Below are 23,074 nucleotides of genomic sequence, written 5' to 3'. Positions count from 1 at the left end.
TGAGTGTTCTCGGTGGTCAGAAACAAATGTAATCGCATGGCAGGATGCTGTAAAAGGACCAAACTTCAGCCAGGAGAACAACTGAGATAATCCATCCACAATACGAGGTTAGTCATTCATATACTGCTGCATGGGCTGGGCTGTAGTTGCATCCTAGGGTTTTAAAAACTGAGCTTAAATAAATGATTAGCGGTAATAAAAGCCGAGGGAGGTCAACAGGGATCACTGACTGTTTTAGGAGCTTTTTGAGATCAAATAGAAGAAAATACAAAACATTAAACATGTTAACAACACAAAAGCCATATTAAACGCAGACTACTTTAGACCCGGAAGTAGGATTCGTCGCGTCATCACTGAACAACCGGATAGCAATCTAACACACACACAATCACATATGGAAGAACGTGCAAAACACATACAAAGGCCAAAGTGTTGCGTTTCTCTAAAACCAACTCACACTGGCTGTACACAGAGGTGAACATGGACCCAAACATTCATACAATCATAACATCATCGCTCGTTCTGACTTCCTAACAAGCAATGAAAATCAGATAACTTAATCAGATGGAGCATGACTCCATCCACTCAGAACAACCACTCTAATCACACTAATCACACCATCGCTACCTTCTAACTCTGTGATCACCGTGTCCGCAATAACTATAGCAAGTAGAAGAGAGCTACACTGTTACATTCATTTCCTTTACTATTCTTCATCTCTGTAGAGTTTATATAATACGACACATTTCCTGTTACACATGGATGGCTATGCTCTTTTGATTGTATTACTGGGAATCGCTCTTGCACTGCGCCCATCATCGTTCAGTGCTGTCCCATTGACTGCAGGCTTTATTTTGAAACCTTTCATTTGCTCTAAATCTGTTTTCTCTGTATTTCTGAATTACTTCCAGTATCCCTCAGAGTAAAAGAGAGACAAGCTATGAATATATTACAATTCATTTGACAGCCCAGAGTGCAGTTTTGTGTGGAAAACATCAGCAAAGCACTCGAAGCTTCAAGATAATGGCAGCAATACTGTAGTGACCTTATGCTTCTAAATTGTCCATAACACTGTGGTCAGATATAAGTACAACACTTGGAGATTGCTTTTAGCAGCCAATGTATTTGTAGACCTCCCATCAGGAAAACAAGAATAATATTAAGGGCATTTGGAATATTGGGTAAGTATTGGGTAACAAGAACACACCCTCAGATCGGCCTATTTATTTCATTAAGAATAGTCAAGTTGTTGATGACAGGACTGAAGTAGCAAACGAATTAAATTCCTTTTTTGTAAATGTTGGACCTACTTTAGCAAATTTAATTAGAAAAAATGACGACCCAGAATATGAGGAAGTCTAGAAAGGAGAAAGTAGAGTGGTTACTTCTATATTCTTAGCTGATATTACCATAAAAGAAATAGTAGCAATTGTAGAAAACTTTAAAAATAAAAAATCTACTGACTGTGATGGTATAGACATGGTTATAATTAAAAAGACTTTAGACTGTATAAGTATTTCTCTTTGCTATATTTTTAATCTCTCGTTACAATCAGGAGTATTTCCTGATTGAATGAAAGTGGCAAAAGTGATACCCTTATATAAATCAGGAGATAAGCATAGTTTTAATAACGCCAGTGTCTCTTTTGTCACAGTTTTCAAAAGTGCTTGAAAAACTTTTTGCGTAAAGACTTGATAGTTTTATTGAAAAAAATCAACTAATAAATGAAAATCAATTTGGCTTTCGTAAAAATAGATCAACGGCATTAGCATTGTTGACTTTCATTGACGATATTTCATCTGCAACCCATAATAATAAATACACAGTCGGGGTATTCGTTGATTTAAAAAAAGCTTTTGACACGTTACAACGTTCTATTTTGATTTCTAAATTGTATACTTATGGTGTGAGAGGAGTGGCATTGAATTGGTTAAGGAGTTATTTAGAAAATAAGTCCCAATATGTACATTAACTCGGCAATACCTCTGAAAGATTGAAGATTGTATGTGGCGTTCCTCAAGGTTCTATTTTGGGACCTAAACTTTTTAATTTATATATTAATGATATCTGTGACGTATCAAAAAGGTTAAATTTTATTTTATTTGCAGATGACACAAATGTTTATTGCTCAGGAGTGAATTTGAAAGATTTGAAATTATGATTTCTGAGATGTTAAGATTAAAAAAATGGTTTGATGTAAATAAATTATTTTTGAATCTGACAAAAACGAAATTCATGATATTTGGCAATCGTGTAAAGGAGGAAGAAGTCATTATGTCCATTAATGGAGAATTGATTGAAAGAGTTGCTGAATTTCGCTTTTTGGGTGTAATAGTAGATGAAAATATGACGTGGAAATCACATATTGAGTATTAGAAAGAAGATGGTTAAAAACATTTATATTTTGGGAAATGTAAGAGATTTATTAGATGACAAAACAATGCGCATTTTATATTTTTCATTGTTTTTCTCATACTTTATTTACTGTGTGGAAGTTTGGGGAATACATATGAGAATGCTATAAAACCTCTAAACTTATTGCAGAAGAAAGTGATACGAATGATTCATAACGTTAAATATAGAGAACATACAAATAAATTATTTATAAAATTGAAATTATTAAAATTAGGAGATTTAGTGAAATTACGGACACTATTAATTATGTTTAAGGCTAAAAATAATATTTTGTCTTTTAAGTTACAAAGATTATTTTCAATGTGTTCGGGGGGAGAAGACAGCAGAAGCAAATTTTATTTTAAGCATCAGCTAGCTAGGACTACACAAAGATTAATGAGTCGATCGGTTAGGGGTATACTACTGTGGAACTCTCTTCATTATAATTTAAAGAACTGTATAAATTTATAGTGTTTTAAAAAGTGTTGCATGTCTAAAACGATAACTCAATATGAAGAACGTGAACGAAATTGGAGTTAATTAAAAAAGGATCCATTATTTTTTGCCTCATTTTATTTTATTTACTTATCTTTTATCCTTGTTACTATGTGGAGTGGTATATTCTGATTGTAAATTTGTTGTTTGGTTTGCGTTAGGACCGGAGATAAATGTTAGTTTGTTCCTTGCTTTTTGGTGCCCACTTGCAATATAAGTTGTATTGTAGATAGGGGGCAGGGTTTAATAAGAATATTTTCTTCTTCCTGCTCCTATTCACACATGGTTGCAGTGCTTTACCGATAGAAAGTGTGGTTGGTTTGTCTGAAAGAACTAACTGTGGAAACTGTTGTACCAAGTGTGAAATAAATAAATAAATGAAATGAGATAGCAATACTCTGAGTCTGAAGGAGGCTGTTGTCACAAATTACACTTCTTCCTTGCTCACTGTTCCATCTTTCTTTTAGGGACTAATGTAGCCAGTTTATATTGATTCTAGCAGTACTTTGAACATAGTAATCAATGCTATTATTTCCATACAATTGAAGCTCTTATCAGATGTTATGTCAGTAAAGGACACAGTGTCCTGTATAAAATCAGTGAATGTCTCGTTCTCTACTGCCATGTGTTTTTTTCCCTTTTTGTAACGCACTCTCTATATCACCCCTATATAAGTGTGTAGCTTTTCATTTGAAGATCTTTCTACAAACAAACACTAAGAAAGCAATTTGCCCAAAATGCAGTGGCCAATAAAATAGCTGGAAAATAGTGACATAGAAATATATGTTAAGTAGAAGTATATGCTCTCTGAAACTGAACTACAGACCAATGTGATATACTCAAAGAAATAATACAGATTTCTTTGTAGTTAGCATGAGGTTATCTTTCAAATGATACAATGGACTAAAGGAGGCCCTTTCCTTACAATACCAATAAATCCACCTAGCAGAATGGTCTACAGTACATGCAGGACACCCTCCCCCATCCCAAACCTAGTTCTAGATACCATGGCTATAGTTACTTCTACACCTATTGAAATTTTGAGGATGAAATAGTAAATGATTAATTTTCTTTTATAATCAATCATTAGCTTGACTGCTTATCAAAAAAAGCGGGAAGTATTTGTTCATGACTTTATTTAGCACTAATAACAGGCAAAATCCACCACAAGTGCATCTGCACAATGCATAACTGAAAATTGTTTCTGGTATCAGCATCTCACTCAGTAGAGATAGATGGGAAATAACGCTGTTCCCGCCTTTGCTGTCCACGTCTGACATACTTCCACCTATAACCTACCTGTACATGGGCTTGTATTCGTGGGAAGTGGTGTATGAGTGGCACATGTGGGGGTGTCTCCATTGAGTGTGCAGTCCAGATATACGTGTCATTGGGCCACAGCCTGCCTCCTGTTTTGCCTTTGCTCTTTATGGGACTCTTTTTCACGCTGTCTCTAAGATTGGGAAACTTCCCTCTACAGCCCCTGTTGGCGAGGTTGGTAGGAAGTGTGCTCCACCCATTACCCCCCAGCCCGGAATACAAGGGGAGCTGTGGAGAGTGAAAAGGATGGATAGAAAGCGACTGGGAGGCATGAGGAAGAGGAGAAGGGCAGTTGTGGTGGTGGTGCTGGTACTGCTGGAACAGTGAGTGGTGACTGGGGGAGCGGAGCTGCTGCTGCTGGTGGTAGATTTGATGAGTCGAATGTGAAGAGAGCATGTGACTGGGCGAGGCTGATGGGTGATACTGGTTGTGAGAATGATGCTGCAGCTGATGATGACTTGCTGACAGGTGAAGCAAGTGGTCGTTGGGGGAGTGATAGTGGCCTGGCGATAGGTGAAGCTGATGGTGGCTTGGCGAAGGAAATAGACTGTTTGGGGACTGTGGGGCCAGATGGCAAGTTGGTGATGGCGGGCATAGCTGATGACTGGAAGATGGTGGCGCTATGTGGTAGTAGCTGGGAGAGGGAGACGGAGTGAGCTGTTTTGGCGGATGCCGTTGCTTTGGCTTTGGTGAATGCGGGTGGCGCTTTGGTGAGTGTCGAGGCGAAGATTGCAGTTGGTTACTCGGCGTCTGTACTTGCAATAAATTCTGGTTATGCTTCGAGTGAGAGTGGCTCTTGCTCGACTTGGCCTTCCCTTTGCCAGATTTGCCCTTTGTGGTGCCACCGCTGGGCTTTTTAGGGCTACAACAAAACTCATGGCTGTGGAAATAAGTGTTCATACTGACAAAGATTCATAAAAACACAAAGAAATCCTCTCTGTCGTCTTTACGTTTTGTTTTTTTATTTATCGCTTACCACACTCTCTCCTTTACTGAGATGCTCCTCACCATCACTTCTGTCTGAATAATGTAGGTCATGCCTCTCAAGAACAACCAATCCCTCTCCGCATCCAGTACAAAGTAGGTATTTCAGCCCTTTTTTCTCATATGTCAATAAGTAAATCTCACCGGAATAAAAAAAAAAAAAAAGTAATCCCTCCTCTTTAGGCAACTTTATTCGTGTTTCCTTTCCCTTACGGATTTGAGTGTGAATTAGTCGTCAAAAGCAAAGCATCCTCCTTTATTAGCATTTTTAACACTCTCACCATCTCTCAGTGGTATGGTAGCAGTAGGATAATAAAAGCTGGGTCCCAAAAAGAAACAGGAAAGCCACTTGGACAAGTTGACCACTCCTTCCAGTCCTGCTTTGTTTCTGTAGACAGTGCTCCAATGGAAGATTTCTCACTCCTGTGGTTAGTCTACTCCAGTCTTCAGTCAGAGTAATTCACATTATCCACCGACAGCACACTCCAGTTTTGTATCAAAAGTGTTGGCCCCTCAGCATTCATCACATTTATATATTCCAAAAAGTCCTATATTGCATTTCCCTTTTCTCTTAAGATTTATATTCATTCTTTAAATCCAGCAGAAATTTAAAAAAAGGTCTGAAAGAGTTCTCATCATCTTCCTTCTCTCATCTTGTCTTGTTTTCATGGTATGATAGATTGAATTAGCCACATCCCTCAGCTGCTCTCATCTTTCTATGGTGCCTCTTTCCCTCAGCATCCACCTCTCTCTCTCTCTCTTTCTCTCTCTTTCCCCAACTCACTCTCTTGCTCTTTCTCTCCCTTTCCCGGACTGGCCAATTAGGGGGCTTCCCCGGACTCCTGCACATGACAGCAGCCAGGCATAACTAATCGATAGGCAACCGAGGACAGCAATACAGCGCTCAGTCACAGTGTGTGTGTGTACAAAGAAGGGAGTGCTGTGATTGGTGGATTGCGGTCGCTTCCATCAACCTTTGTCTTGCTCTTTTAAAGCATCTCAAGACAGGCCGGGTCAGCTGGAATGCAGTGTTTGCAAGCGCGTTTTGTGTGTATGCCTTGGCCTACTTCACTGTCTCTTTGTGAATCATGATGTGGTTGCTTATTATATGTTTCAGGCTTTAATTTATCTATGGCAGAAGGTACGCCTTTGATCTTTTACAGTTGTGGTCAGGTATGGAAACTTAATACATAACCATCTAAATTGTGTTTTTTTATTTATTTCTTGCATACAGTGCCACGAAAAAGTATTTGTCCCACTGCAGAAAATCCTCAAGGAAAGTGTCCAGCTATCAGTTCACGCGCTGAAGTTCAAACTCAGTTATTCAGCAGGACAGTGACTGGAAACACCAAGTCCACCCCTGAAAAGCTAAAAAAACAAAACACAATGAAGGTTTTGGAGTGGCCAAATCAAAGTCCTGACTTAAAGCCAACTAAGATTCTTTGGCATGACCACATCGTTCATGCTCCAAAACCCTCCAATGTGACTGGATTAAAATAATTCAGCAAAGAAGAGTAATTGCTTTTTACACAGGACCACGTAGGTTTTTCTTCCCTTAATAAACGATCAATGAACAACAACAACAACAACAACAACAACAAAAAATCAAACATTTTGTATTTACAGAAGTTCCTTTGTCTAATATTAAGATTTGTTTGATGATCTGAGACATAAAAGTGTGACAAATAAAGAAAAGAAATCAGGAAGGGGGCAAATACTTTGTCACTGCACTACACTTGCAGCGCTGAAGAGGTGTTGCAGTATAAGTAATAACGAGTAATATGGGATGTGGCATTGCACCTTTATGCAAAAAAAGATATTTGGCATTGTGGGCCTACTGAGCTTTTCCTTTGTTGTTCATTGTTTTGCGACGTTTCAGACAGGTTTTTTTCTTTTTTCTATTCTTGGCTCCATATGATGTCAGCTAGAGGGTCATTTCAGGGACACAGCTCTGGCTGGAAACACAGAAGCACTATCCATCTGCTGTTCAAACTTTCTCATTATGAGGAAAGTTGGAAAAAAATCGGCTTGTTTCTAACAGTGGATGAACTGTGAAAGAGCACCAAGGACCAGTATAATCTTAGTAAAGTATAAATTTGACACTTCTTATGTTTTCTTCCTGTTCAGATGGAACTAATTATATACCTATGCAACCTTATACCCCAGAAAACATTCAGATATTCAAGGTTATTGAAGAACTTGCAGTTTACATGTTTAGAAAAATGTATGTGTCTCTTTAACAAACTTAGATGGACTTGGTTAGATAACCAGCAGGAATTCATACTATTAACTGATTTGGGTTAAAGTCAACACTTGGCAACACTTAAAAATAAATCAATAAATTCACCTTCTTTTTTTTTTACATTTAAGTAGATGCATAGATACGACTATAAAAACCCTACTGATATCAGTTGAGCCTGTGCACAGTGACTGAGAAAAGGCTTATTTTTTTTCCCAGATCAGTTTAAATATAGCTTCTGGCAGCCTACAGTTGGTATTTAGGAAAGAACAGGATCTGCCATTGGAGCAAGAGAAATGCACACACACATACACCCATCTGGTTGTAGCTATGAGCCTGATGTCTTTATAATGTCAGTTAATATATAGCACAACTGGCCCCAAACCAAGCTGATAAGCAAAAGAGAAGCAAATAGAGATAAGGCACATTAAAAAGCAGCACCCATGTGGAGAGCACAAAGAGATGGAGAGAGGGCGAGGGTGGCAGAGAGAAAGCCTGTTGTAGCGGCCCAGTGCGTTACGAGTGTGTGTGTGTGTGTGTGAGAGAGAGTGTGTGTGTTCCCTGTGTAAAGTACTGCTAGCGCTGCAGGCTAAGCGCTCAGTCAGAAGAGGATGAGCAAGAAGAATAGGCTGTTAGCATCACAGCGCTAAATGAAGCCAGCACTAATATAGTGCTAGAGGGCGGGGTAGGGAGGGGTGGAGGCTGCTGCTGAAACATGAAAATACAGGGATGGGGTGGAGAGGGCAGACAAGGAGAAGAAACAAGGATGTGAGAATAAGATATTTCACATCTTAGAGCCTAATCCACAATGCTGCAGTGTGGATTAGGCTCATATGAGAGAAGTATAATCTGTCAGTCAGGTTCTAGTCCCTGCTGTGATTACTCCATTAGTACTAAAGGTGGGACAAACTTGACACTGCACCCCCAAATCTTTTTATTAGAAATCATCTGACTCAGCCTGCCTACACTGTGTCAAGCTCTACTTAGCTTTCTACCCCCACTCTAATTTGACACCACTATGTAATGTTTTAATTTAATTTTTTTAACAGAAAAACATTAGGAAAATAATAAATCAGCCAACGTTACACCATCAGTTCTGCACACTGGTTTAATTGAGTAGTTATTTTCTCTTCTGGGTCAGAACAACCCGACTATCCAGGAGAAAAAAAACAACCTTATTTGCTGAGTATAAAACCTTTTGTGCTCCATGCAATTACTGTAATAGATATTAATTATTCTTTTACACATGCACACACGCACACACAGTCACACACATGAAAAATGTTCAAAGCACTGAATTCACACAATCCTTTCTTTCCTGTAAAAAGTGAAGATGTGGGCCATGTCTTTTTTGCTCCTTCATGCTTCACTCAAGCAAAATGTTTTACTATTTATCTCTAAAAGCCAAAAACTGACCACATCAAGAGCCGTCAGCGAGGATCAAGTGTTTGACAGCAAAAACAGACATGTGACAGGAGACAGCATCTTGGCTGGAGGCTGAGAGGATTTGCAGAACAGACTTCCGAAAACAATTAACTACAATCAATAAACTCCACTCTCTCCAGATTGGAGACTAGGTTGTAATCCTGGCTGTCCCCAGCAGGAGGCCTCAGACTCCACAGACAGATGGAGAACTGAGAGGAGGCTAGAATGCACGCACACAGATACGATGAAGGTGACGTCATGAGTACTGACTTACATTTATGTAGTGTCCCACTCAGATACTGAGGCCCCACACCTCAAAAAATTCAAATCATTTACTGACTCTTAGGTGAGCAAAATAATTGTCATAATAATGAACACACAGGTATAGAGCTTTGAATGCTGTCCAGTTTTCCAATCCCACAAAATGTTACATTTTGTAGTTTCTTGATGGTATAATGGTATAATTCAGAGTATTTTGAAGCTTCAGTTGTCGAGTGCTTGGCTTCATCTTGGAATCACTTCATCTTAATTGAAACTGATGGTACATATTACGGTAAATATTACGGTAAAGGCTGTAAAATACATTTTCGGTGTAATTATACGGCCTGAAGAGTTCAAGAAGTGCGCAGTCCAATTAGCACTGGCACCAGGTCTAACAGCATTTAAAAGGCATTTCCTGTTAACAAATGCACGTACTATTTGTCATGTCACTGACTTTTCTAAACAGACACAAATCAGCTGCTGCAGATGCTCTGACACGATCCACAAGTAAAGCTTGTAAAAAAGACCAACAGGAGCTGTGGTCTCCATGGATCCAGTGGGTGATCAGACATGTGAGGCTGCAGCCTGAGATCTTCATTATCATATATCACACACCAGCAGCAGAAATCAGTATTAATTTACAGAGTCTGTTATGACTAGAGCAGAGATGTGCTCTGGGCTGGAGCTGGAAGGCTTTGACAAGCTTTTGCTGTTAAAGATTTAAATGTTGTCTGTCTGTAAAATAATAAGATTTAATATTGTCCTTAACTAACTGAGACAAAGAGGAGATCAAGCTTGGCAGACACTTCATTCAGTTTTTTTCACCAGCCAGAAATTTAATCGAGCACAAATATTCTATAGCAAATGGTTACCTGAGCTCTAACAGCTTATTTAGCTGAAATTCAGGAAATTGACAGCAAGAAAATTCTATTTATTTAAATAAAAATCTAACATAACTTGAAATGGATGTCCCTGTTTACCACCCATATATGTATCTGTTGACCGATATCACAACGTGAACAAATAAGATATGCTGCGACACATCAGTGTTGTTCATGTTCAAAAATTGCACGATCAGTGTTTCCCACAGAATCAGTAGTGCACAGACATACAAGCATTGACATACATCTTATTTTCATAAAGAAACTACTTGTGGCAATACATTACTATTATCAGCTTCCTCATTCTGTGGATGAACTACATCTACACTCTTTCAGACTGTACCTGGGCTTCAGGCGCAGGTAAAACAAGGAGCTGGTGAAAAGACTTTGAAATATGTCCCTTATTTCTCATATGGATCAAATTGCTTCCTGTCATGTAAATAAATAACCACAACAAAAACCCACAGATTCAGAGTCTGTGGATCCCTATTTGAAACAGCATTCATCCTGAATCGACAGCGTCTTAGCGTATCGATAAGAACATGGCTTAGAAACACACTGTAAACACGTTGTACCCACAGAAGTGTGGCCTTTATCATAACATAATGGGATTATTACAGTTCTGAAGATTTAACTTCAGCTAATGTGAAGCACTGATCGACAAGAAAGAAATGATTTCTGGAGGATTTGTTTACTGCAATAGTGACTTATTTTCAATCTCATGCCACTATTCCTTATCATAAATACTACAAGTGGGATAACATGCTGTAATAGGAAAGTTAGTGGGGTCAACAGGAGCAGGGCCGAGTCTTCTGTACTGTCGTAAACACCTCCTCCTCCTCTGATTGTTGACCTCAGGAAGCGATCCTACTTGTGGGGATGTTGTGTACGATCGTTTCCTGAATTAAGCGCGCAAGGTTCAACAATTACTGAGAGGTTCGTTCGCCGTGGTGTTCACCGCGCTCTCTTTCTATCTGTGTCACTCATACATGCTGGTGAAACCATAGCTTCTGTTAACTAGACTGCATGTGCATCCCTCCAACTGTGAGCCAGAGCTCAGAGTGAAGTAATACATGCTGTAATGGTATTGTCTGTTAAGAAAGTGGTCTCGGTGTCAATTACAGTCACTGTAACTGACACTTTCTTTCTTTGTCTATCAGTGTGCCCACTGTGACTGCCAGGATGGTGATCTCTTCCTCCATGACTTAATTACAAACTCTGTTTTCAGTCTCTAGGCACTCTGCCTAATCCTGGCAGAGATGAAGGAGCTGGAGTCCTTACAGCAGTGCAACAAAAAAAGTGACTTAAAACTGTGGGTGTTAAAAAACTTCTACTCATTAGTTCCTTTTGAATACATTTATTACTCTAGCACAACCACACACTCATATTAAAGCACTGCCAAAGATCCAAAGACAGGAGGATAAGCAGCAACTACTTACCAGTTTATCTGCTGACCATTTTACACTAAACTTATTGCAAAAATGCAAAAATGTCAAATAAAAATTACAAAGAAAATATTACGTTTCTAAATTGATGTAGGAAAAATGCTTGTTTTTATCTAAGCAACTGTCATAACAAAAGCTTCTTTAGTACCAGTAGTTTTTATGGTATTTTCAACAACCTGGCCATATTTTATTCTGGACAATAACAACATGTGGAATGATGAAAGTGCAGCACTATACTGCACGCATCAAAAGAAAAACGAAGGGAAAAAAGCCCCCACCAACAGCAAAACACAGCAAGGAAAAACAGTGTCACAGATCATTTCTAAAGGAAACAATGACATCCCTAAAGATGCAGGCAGCTGAAATAGAGACCGGATCCGTACATTCTTGGTGAGTGAGTCTAATAAGTTAAATTCATTTTAACAAAATGCTCTTGAAAAGCTGATATCTTTAAGTCTTACTGTCCCATCTATTCATTTACTTCCACTTGTCCAATGCAGGATTGTAGGAGGGGCGGGGACTATAGGGCAAGAGGCAGGGTACATCCTGGACAGTCCACCAATCTGTTGCAGGGCTGATACACAGAGACAGACAGCCATTCACACCTTTGGGAAATTTCGATTCACCAGTTAATCTAACCCCGCTAATTGCATGTCTGTGGACTGTGGGAGGAAGTTGGAGTACCAGGTGAGAACCCACACAGACACACAGAGAATACACAAACTCCACACAGAAAGGCCCCCAAATCCACCATGCACCGAGCAGATGGTGCTTTGAATCCAAGACCTACTTGGTGTAAAGCAACAGTACGAACCACTGCAGCATCATGATGCTGAAATCTTACCTTTACTGAAATTTTATGGTATTGCTGCTCATAGGATATGTGGAAATTTTGACAGTGTTAGTACTGACATTAAAATGTCTCATGCTGTTACTTTCTTAAAGAAGAAACATCAGAAGACACCCACTTGTACCTATCATGCAGAACATTAAAAAACTAACTGGAACTAGTGCATATTTGGCTTCCAAGTGACAGAAACCCTGGCCTGGTTGTTAACACGGACAAGTTATTTCATTTACAATCTGGGAACCAGATTTTGAACGTTTCTGGAAGCCAGCTGACATCACTAGTTCCTCTGCTGTCACTCTGCATATTATCTTTCTCAAAATGCAATCCCTGTCTTGCTCTTATTATGGACTGTTTACCTGCATGCAACCACAGCCAGCTCTAATACAAGCAAACAAATACAAGAAAGCTTCTGGTACCAAAATCGAATCCCTTCCCTGCTGACTCTGCATATTCATATCTGTTTTAGGACTTTTTCCAGAGGCAATTTGCTGAAGTGATATAAAAGATTTGATCATACCTACTTGAAGAAAGGGACAAACTGTGAGAGAAGCCACTACTGGTGGTGCTGCTGCTCATTTCTGTCACAGGATTAAACTTTAATTTTAATCAAGACGCACACTCATTGTCCTACAAGGAGGCACAATTACAAGTCAAGAGGGATGGCATCATTAACGTGGGACAAAGCTTGCTGTTTGCTGGCTCATATTCTCTGTGCAACAAAAGCTTTTCCAATTATAATCTGTGCCTTATGGTGTACAGTAATGAGCCTGTCACTTACTGTAGCACATCCATGTGTGACTGCATAACAAAGGTGCCAATATTATTCTGCCTGGTAGTAATAATAATACACAAGCAGACATTGTTGCTCTAAAATGAAAAGCCGATGCTCTAATGAAGCAGTGACACTCAAGGCTTCTGATTTACATCACAATCAGCACTTATATCCAGTCATGAATTTCTCAAGTAGCGGTGAATAGGTCAAGCCGCCTGTAGTGTCAAACCATCCCATAGTAATCACACAAGATGGATGGAGACATCGTTATGTTGTGTTCAGTCTCATTAGTTAGTGGACATATTAAGTGATTGCTTGTGGTCAGCTAATCTGTGCTGATTATATCAGCATAACCAGAGAACAGGCTGGAGGTAGGAGACTGATGGAGAGGGAGCGTGTGGAGATGTCTGTGTGTGTGTGTTCAGTGTGTGTGGGAGAGAGCTGATATGCAAGCTTCATCCCACTCACAGAAGGTGACGCAACACCTCACACACTCTCAAGCAGCGCAATTCCATTGCACTACTCATGGCCACAACACAATGTGTGTGTGTGTGTGTGTGTGTGTGCGTGTGTGTGAGATCACATATAAAGATAGCAAGTTTATATACAAATGTTCATCTACTTTTTCCTTTTTAACTTTAACACTCTCTCGTGCACACAAAAACACACAAAAACCCAAATTTCTCCCTTTGGTGATCAGCGCAGCAGTATCACCATGACAACAGTTGATGCCACCTGCAGCGCTGGCTAGCATCAGAGGCGGTGCTCATTAGTTACGACACACAATGACGGTCCGGACGGTATACATTTGCATTATAATCCCACCCACTCATGACATCACCACCGCGCTATCATTTATAATAAAAGAGGGAAGATACAGCGAGGCTACTTTGTTGAGATCATTCCTTCTGTTCTGCAGAATCACACAACATTTACGATTTCATGTAGCAGCTGATCAGAATGAAAGAAAGCAGGCAGGGCACGTCAGTCATGATGCCCCGAGGGTTTCCGAGCAAGTCTGAACACGTTAATGTTTCCAAGTCATTGCTTTTAACCTTCAAGTTGCCCCAGTGTGTGTTTCCATATGATGTGAGCAGAGCACTATCACAGCAGAAGAAGAATAAAGAACCACTTCTGTCTCGCGGCACCTGTTTGTGATTTCTCATTTATTCAGCATTAAAGCGCTTTTTCATTTCCATGAGGCCATGATGTATAGATTCTGAGTGTGGGAGGTGAAAATTCACAGCTATGGTGTGAAGACTCCAAAAAAAAAAAACTTACTTTATTTAATTACATAGTGCCCACTCAAATATTAGACTTGGAGTTTAATCGCACACAAGCATACTGGGGTCCTAGGTTTCCCATCAGACCAATGTACAAGGTGAAATAGTAGGAACGACAAATCCACAATCAGCTGTGAAAGAAAAGCCTACACATGCACATTGGTATCCCATGAGGTGCTGGGAGAGTGGAAAGTCTTCTCAGGAAGAGGAGGATAATGAGCCACTCTCTGCTGAAGCAGTGTGTGTGTGTGTGTGTGTGTGTGTGTGTGTGTGTGTGCTGGGGAGAGTAGGTTGAACTGTACTGTGCAAAAAGGCAGTATAGCTAAAGCATTTGTGACGTAGCTCCCACACATTTTCCATTTTAATATTACCGACATATATAGAGGATATTTTTAGACCTCATTCTTAGAATAAAACAACCACTGTAAATTTGTTACTCTGTCTTTTACACCTTTTGCTTGTGATAATACTGGAATCTGCTGTGATTAAATACATTTTAACACTTTTCTATTGAGTGGGAACATCTGACAGACAGCAGACAATGTGAAACCAAACAGAAAACCGATGTACTGCCTCTCCTGCTGATACTTTACATTCAGACTATTCCAACTAACAGTCCTAACATGATCGACAAGCTGACCTCTGTCGCTTGATTCGCTGTATGCTCAGATGGACATTTTATGATGGATAGTTTATGATTTTAGGATCGGATATCTAATCAATCACTAATTGTCTCCGTCTGTGTCTTACTCTCTCTCCCACTCTGTCTCCCTACTCTGCCCAACCCTCTCCACACCCATTTCCTTTGACCACTAAACACATCTTTAAGGCTTTTAGAGCTCTTTCTGGAGAGCCAGTATGACCTTCATACCTCTTGTTTACTATTCATCAATTATAGAAAGAAATGGGTGGGGCAGTGAAAGAGAGGACTGCTGTTTGTGTGCACAAAAAAAGTTTTTTTAAGCGTGTAGGGTTAACCTTTTGTGTGTGCTATAAAGAGACTCAAACTATATTTGCCTGCTGGTAGCAAATAACACTATCAAAGTACAGCCAAAAGTCAACATCCAGGCTACCTATACAGATGGATTGACTGGAGCGCTGATAGCGTTTAGAATCAATAACATTACTGTCATCGAGGAAGAGGCTTAGCAACAGACACCACTGAGATAAAGTCCAGTCTAAAATCCATATGATTCCAAAACTATATCATACTGTTATGCTTTATATGGTTTTTTCAAAAAGTGTTGAACATTTTAAACAATTTGATTAAAGATTAATGAACATTTGTGTATTGTTAGCTCAACAATCTAAACCATCAAAACCTTAACTGGCTCTGGCCATTAGCACTTGCAAGTTAATGTGGGGTTTATAGTCCCAAAGAGAGAAAGACTAAGAACCAGTTCACAAGCTACAGGGAGTCCTGCAATGCATAGCACTATAGAGATGACAGTATGCGTGGGCTGAATGCTGGTTAACATTTAGGTATAATGTGAGAGTGAGAGTGACTGAATAGTGGCATTGTAAAGCGCTTTGGGTGCCTTGAAAAGCGCTATATAAATCCAATCCATTATTATTATTATTATTATTATTATAATCAGGAAAGGAAGTGACAGATGATTTTACGACGAAAAGGAAGAAGTGAAATCATCAAAGATTAGAAAAAGCACAGATAAAAAGCACAGACAGTGGCTGAAGTGCTTCCACTCCACTACAAAGATACTGTTTATGATCACTTCTGCCTCAACTCTCTTTTGCTGTAAAGAGCAAAAGAGCAAGAAATTAGGAGCATCACAATACTGGTTGGGCTATATATTTTAATGCTGCCCCCTGGAGACAGTAGAAAGTTATTACATATAGACATGGGTCTGCAAAGCTCTGTGTATCATAATGGAAGCTTGATATAACCAACACACACACAGTGTCAAATGTATCACACCACATTTATATCCATACACTCTCTCTGTGGGACCGAGAGTTGTGTTAGTGAGGGCGTGTTTAGCATAATGCCCTATCAGTCATGCAGTAAGTGTCTGAGACTTGGAAATGGTAACACCCTGGGAGAACACAGGCCAATATGATTATTGCAAGGAGGTGGGTTACTTTTTTCTTTTTTCATAGACTGAGCTGTAAATCTGTAGACAACTGTAAAACTGCTGCAGGGTGGAACACAGAGTGGCTCGCCTTCCATTCAGTGTCAGATCAATAATGTTTTTATTCAGTACAGACACCATTTACTATTCTGTAACCCAGAAAGAAATCAGCTGTGAAAAATAAGAAGCTACGGGAAAATGCTTCATTTGGATTTCTCTCATTAAAGCAGAAAAAGGGGTTTATTCTTTAAATCTTGATGTTGAAATTCTTATTCTGACACATATGCTACAGTACCACAAAACATCAAATACTAAAATAAGTGTTTGAGACTGTTACACATGCTACCGCACTTTACAAATCTGTCTGGAATCTTGTAATTAAGGTAGGAATCCATGCATTCATGCATTTATTTATGCATGTTTTATTTTATGTCACTGATGCTTTTTATGTGCTGATTATACCATATCAGTAGAAGGACTCACTAATGGCCAATCACATCATCACATCTGCAGCACTTTCCTAATGTTCTGATGTTTCAAGCTATTTTACCCCTCAGAAAACTAGTCTAATATCTGCAAGAGATGCTGAGTGGAAGGCACAGCTTCCTCCATTTAAAAATCTGATATCAATAACAAGCAACATCCAAAACATTCATGCAAAGTAGAGAATGGCCTAAATGTCTCTTTATATTTTTGCATAATGTAATGATAAAAATAGATTGCATAACACTGTGGAAACAAAGGGTTTCAAAAGGTGGTGCTTAAAAAAGACGAGAACAATCTAAATAGAAAATTACCAAAGTCAGCTGCTGCAAATTATTTCAACATCTGGAAGATCCTAATGTACATCATGCATGTTCACATTTGTTCCATTTTTCCACACTACATGAGCATAGGGTCAGCATGTGGAAACTCAATAAAGTGGTGAAGCACTAGACAGCTAACTGGACATAAAGCAGGGTTTATAGCTGGGTTAATGGCAGTCTCATCATACTATAGTTAGGTACAAATTTGAAGGTACAGTCCAGTCCGGCACACTCTCCACAATAACTGCGTTCACACTGTTTGGTACAAAAATGTGTAAAACAATTGTAAAATTTGATTAAATTAATGATGTTGCTCTATCCAGGATGCAATCTGCCTTTCGCTCCTCATGTCAACTCAGATAGGCTTCAGCCTGCCCCTCCCCCCATGACCCTGAATTGGATAAGTGGAAGAGGATGGATGGATGGACAGAGGATATATATGCTCCAGAAGACAGCTATAAGAATTATAGATTAATCCGGTCATTACGAACCAACTGATGCATTATTTATATGTTGCTATTTAGTTTATCTTAACACTGCACTGATAACATAAAAAACACAAAATATTCTACTTACTTAAGTATTCAGAGGTCGTTTAAAACCAGAAAGATCAAGTATGAACCCAGGGGAATTATACAAGTAAATATACAAACAAGAGCAGTTTGAGACTACATATCTCTGCAAAGACTGAAAGTTCTCTCCTCAGTTTATGTGACCTCAGAATCAGATAGGACAGCTAATCAGGATCGGTTTATGATATTTTCTTGAGAAAATCTGGACAGAGTCTCACAAGTATTCTTATTTACATCTGATATGAATTTGTGAAGATATGTCAAGAAATGTCCCTGAAGTCTCTGTCCCAAGAAATCTGACAACTGTAAAGAATCCTTAAAAAATGTTAATTGTCCCCTAAAGCTGATGATGCTCAACTTGTCTACTTTTGCTTACATTCAATGCACCAGCTCAACACCAGCCCCTAAATAAAGTGCTATAAAGGCAGTTTAAAAAACATCATCTATCTTTCACTTGTATATAATTCACAAACACGGATAGACTTCCTATGGTTTTATAATAACGTCCTAAATGAACCATTACACATGGGGTGACAGTGATGCCTCTCATCAGGTCAGTCACACACCTTCAGTGCTAAGATTTTCATTTCACTGTAGACTTGCAGTGAGGAGACTGCTCAGCTAAATGATGGCTTTGCCATGGCAACACACCGGCTCTCCGGGTCTCGTACACTATGCCAGGGCTCATTTCCATGACAACATTATCAAAATCTCTACCATAAACAGAGTGCTGCTTCAGCTTCAGTTTAAAGCTGCCCCTCACTGCCTCCCTGTTTTTTGGCTAAGAAACTGAAACTGGAGAATGTTAGCTAAATAATGGCACACACACACACACACACACACACACACACACACACACACACACTCAACAAAAACTCAGGTAAGGTTTCATGCTTCCCACCATCCCTAAAGCACAACACACACAAACACACACACAAGCGGGCATACACACACAGGTTGAGGTGTGTGTGTTACCTGGCTTGCAGTGATACAGTCAGTGAAGGCATTCCTCCTGGAGAAGAACATAAGGAGCTGCTGCCAGCGTGAGGAGGACGTGGAGGGGGAGGAGGAGGCGGGAGAGGAGGTGGAGGGGGAGGAGGTGTGGGGAGGTGCCAGCTCCTCCGAGGAGCCCCGCTTGGGCCCCAGCTTCTGTTTGATACCTAGGCCCGCCCCTTGACCCCCGGATGCCCCGCCTACCCTCGAACTGCGAGGGTACAGGGTGTTGTTTCCAAAAATATAGTTCATCGTCTCTGCTGTCTGATCTTCCCTTTGACAGACAAGATTGAGTTCAGGTGGTAACGCTTCTCTGCTGCTTCATCTCCAGTCTCTCTCATCTGTCACTCATCGCTTTCACAGTGTCCCTGTCTAAATATACAGTCCAGCTTCCCTTTTCTTGCAACACTTTCTGAAAATGATGCTGCCTTTGTGGATATTTTTATCTCCTCTTCTGAAGTTTTCTCTTAATAATGTCCCTTTTATCTTCTTTAGCTCAGGATTAACAGAGCAGCTGGTGGAAGGAGAGATGAGGAGGAGGTAGAAAGTGCAGGACAGGTAGACAGGGTCCACTTAGAGTTGAAGCGTGAGTCTGTCTCTCAGGCTCTTTGTGTGTCTGTCCACCCATTAATCCATCTGCCCGTCTTTTTTTGTTCTCCATCAACTGGTCCATCATCCCATCTTCTCTCTAGCCAGGAGAAAGGTCCAACATCCACATCTCTGGAAATCCAAAATTCCTCTCCTCAGCTGCGTTCTTGCCTCTCCTCAGAGACAAGACAAAGTGAGGGGGTGTATGGGCCAGGCACACAAGGATATGAAGATTGATTATTTAAGGGAGTTCACTCTTTCCCTCTGTCTTTCCTCCACCCCACCACCTCTTTCTCCCTCCCTCCCGCCTTCTCTCTGAGTCCAAGGAGATGACCAGTCAATCTCCCTGCTGTCACTGTGTGTGCTCCCATTAAATATGGAAGGAGCAGGGGAGGGAGTGATGGGTGGCTGAACGGATGAAAGGAGGGAGGTGGAAGGATGCAGGCGAGAAGAAGAGCATCTGAAGTAGGTGGATGGTTGGAATCATTCTGCAACTCTTCTCTTTCTCCTCCCCTCTCTCTTACATCTCAGTTGTTTCTCCGTCTCTCTCTCTCTTCTCGTCTCTCTCACTCAGTACATTATTCAGTCTCCTTTTCTTTTCCTACCTAACCCCCACCCACCCTGTCTGTTTCTTCCTCTCTCTCTCTCTCTCTCTCTCTCTCGCACGCTTATCTTTCAGCAAATTGTCTTTTCCAGTCTTTTATTGGAGCTGCAACCCGATGCCCCTTCTCTCTCTCTCTCTCTCGCTCTCTTTCTCCCTCTCTCTCTCCCACTGTTAGATATCATTACTGGTGCAAGCCACGCCCCTACATTCCAGCCAGCCAATGAAATAACAGAACCCCCCTCAGTACATTCACACATAACACATACTCCAAATACACACACACCCTCACACATATATGTACACACATATGCAAAGATGCCTGTTGCAGTGTGAGGAGGAGACACGGTGGAAAGAAAGCTGAATGCCACCGAAGAATACGGTGAGCGCTGGCACTGGCTAGACAGATAACGAGATAAATGTTTGTGTGTTTGTGTGTGTAGGTGTGCTGAGGTGTCTGTGTGCTTTTGTGTGTGTGTGTGAGAGTGGGTGGGGGGATGGGGGGGAGACAATCTTGGAAACCGAGAGACACTAAGGCACAGTAATAACAGGTATGCTCCCAGTGCGAGTGTGTGCGCTGAAGTACATGCATGCTCGAGGTGATGTTGGTTCTTTTTTAATGTGTGAGAAAGAGACAGATCTTCTCCTGAGGCTGTTTCCAGACACTGCAGCACCCAGCTCTCCCACACACTCGCACTCACTCTTTAATGCACGTGCACGCACACACACACACACACACACACACACACACACACATAGAGCATGACTCCAGAATGGAAAACAACAGGCTGTTGCTGGGCACCAACTGAGATAAAAGAAAAGAGAAGACAGGAGAGAGGCAAGACAAGCAGGCTAACAAGTGTCCTCACAGCATCCCTGAAGCATGGCATGGAAGTCTAGAGACTTTAGCATGCATTAAAATTGGCTGGCACATCTGGGTCAAAGGTCAAACAAAAGATGGGCGTACACAGGTTAGACTGACCCTCTTACAACAAAGCCGACTCATCCTAAGTGATGTGGACTTCTATCTCTGGTGTATACAGTTAGCCTACACAGCAAGATTAGCCTCCTAGAGGATTAGCCACAGGTGGAGCGGGACCCCTGTCACAGCCTTTTCCTGTGTTTCCTAGGGAACAGTAACTATAGTAACAGCTTTGAGACTCCTGAAATACACCTGGTGCTGGCTGACTAATGTGTTGTTTCCTAAGATCTGAACAGATATCTCAGAGATTTGTTAGGCTTCTTCAGAGTCTAAGATGGATCCTAGACCAAGTGTGAAATATAGAGGATCGCTCTAAATCTGACTTGAATTGCCCTAAATTGCATGGGACTTCTGTGAATACTGCAAAGTATTTTTATTTATTTATTTATTTTTTTGAGCAGTTAACATTTCAGTAGGTAGGTTCTCTCTTTTAACCCAAATCCCAGTCTTTACATAAACATTGCCAAACAGCTTTGGTGCCTAAAATCAACCAAACAGCAAAAAATAAATAAATAAATTTAAAACCAGAGATCCCAGATTGGGCTCAGTACATAATATAAACTGTATATAAAAGATGGAAACAGTAAACTAAAGGCACTATTATTTTGAAGCCTTGAGTCTTGACTTTTTACAAACACTTCACTTTCACCCATATAGCCCAATATTCGCCTCTTGTCAGTAACATGGTAGCCACACGCTAAACACTCTTTAACTTTTCAGGCCAGGAGGCTACATTCAAGCGTGAGGGAGGGAGAAACAGGAGAGTCGAAAATTTTTCTACCGACGAGAGATCAAAGCATGTAAAATATAATAATAACCAGTGCAGCCAGTGTAGAGTGCCTGACGAGCCCAGTTATAAGTACACTGTTAAGACTTGACTGCACACCGTGTTTGCTGCCTCCTAAACAATAAAGTTCCATTGGAGCAGCCTTTTAACGCCTCTGTCTTTCTCTTGCTAGCAAAGTTGACCTAGACAGTAAAGCTAGTTAGCTACCGGCTACGACACAGAACCCGACATGTTAACCAGAGGTGTCTTTACCATGATTCCATCCAATGAAATGACAGTGCTAGCAGCGGGCCGCCGCTTCTCTGAGTTTGAGACCCCTGGTGTACATGAACTGGAGATGCCAAAAGGATACTTTGCACTTATTGCTAATTTGCTCATATCAGCACGCTAAATCCCCAGAATAAAAAAGCAAACATAATAGTTGCTAATTCAGCATTTTGGGATCATCACTGTGAGCATGTTAACATGTTGATGTGAAGTTTGTGGCGCTAGTGCATTCTCACAAAATCGTTCTGTATCAGACTCTTGTGCTTTATTGTTGTGCCTTTGTCTAACATTGCTAAGTCAAAGTAGCACTATGCTAACTTAACTTTATTTTCCATTTTTAAAAAAGAAATGGTAGTCAAATGAAGAGGGCTCTGATACAGATATATCACAAAGAAGTAAAAGGCAGGCCCAGTTATAGTCCACAATATTAAAGCAGATAAACCTCTGGTGCTTCCAATATAAGGTGGATGCTTGTAGTTTTATACTGCTTTAAATTAATAAATTCTCTATATGCGTACTTATATGCTCTTTGTTGAATTTGACTCATTCCTGCTCATTCATTTTGAGTTTCATTCTTTCTTTCCTATTGGGCCTGTGTTGCATATGTCACTGAGACCAAATTAAGTGTTTTCTTCCACTGAAACACTGAAGGGTTTTATTTAGAAACAGTAAGTGTTGCATTTGTGTTAACAGCATCATGCAGAAATCAAAAATCAACTTTCTGTTGTGGAAAATTGCCAAATATGATTAATTGCACGTCTTAGAGGAAGTCATGAATAAAAGCCAGTTTAAAATATACGCCTGTCACATTTTGCAGTTGAGAAAAATAAAGACCTCTAACCTTTTTAAGGAAATATTCTATTTATGAAAAAGTTTTTAATTGTCTAAGAACATTACAAAGAAAAACTGATAGCAGAAATTTAACACTTCACACACAACACAAACGTAAAACAACTATATCTGCAGAACACTGCACTGATGGAACCTCAGCCGCTTGCATTACCCACTATCAGAGGGTGTGGAGCGCCAAATCAGTCAT

The 23,074-nt window shown here is 40.2% G+C and overlaps 1 protein-coding gene across 7 annotated transcripts in view; it reads right to left on the bottom strand.

The window, feature by feature from the left end:
* LOC146555046 (discs large homolog 1-like protein) overlaps positions 1 to 23,074 on the bottom strand; it is a 114,747-nt gene that overhangs the window by 51,996 nt on the left and 39,677 nt on the right. Inside the window, exon 1 of one of the 7 annotated variants that reach the window (XM_085252524.1) lies at positions 4,189 to 6,000. The exons of the other annotated variants lie outside the window; for them this stretch is intronic. Within the exon in view, the coding sequence (XP_085108650.1) occupies positions 4,189 to 5,109 (921 nt within the window). The 5' untranslated portion in view covers positions 5,110 to 6,000. Of the gene's footprint in view, positions 1 to 4,188; positions 6,001 to 23,074 lie in introns of those variants that run through there. 7 annotated transcript variants of the gene reach the window in all.

The sequence above is a fragment of the Mchenga conophoros genome, linkage group LG17 (genome assembly GCF_057382185.1).
Source record: "Mchenga conophoros isolate Kocher_MC1m ecotype Shallow Benthic linkage group LG17, M_conophoros_male_GT1.1, whole genome shotgun sequence".
Taxonomy (NCBI): Eukaryota; Metazoa; Chordata; class Actinopteri; order Cichliformes; family Cichlidae; genus Mchenga; species Mchenga conophoros.
Note: the sequence above shows the minus strand (reverse complement) of the source record. Positions and strands in the feature narration are given on the sequence as shown.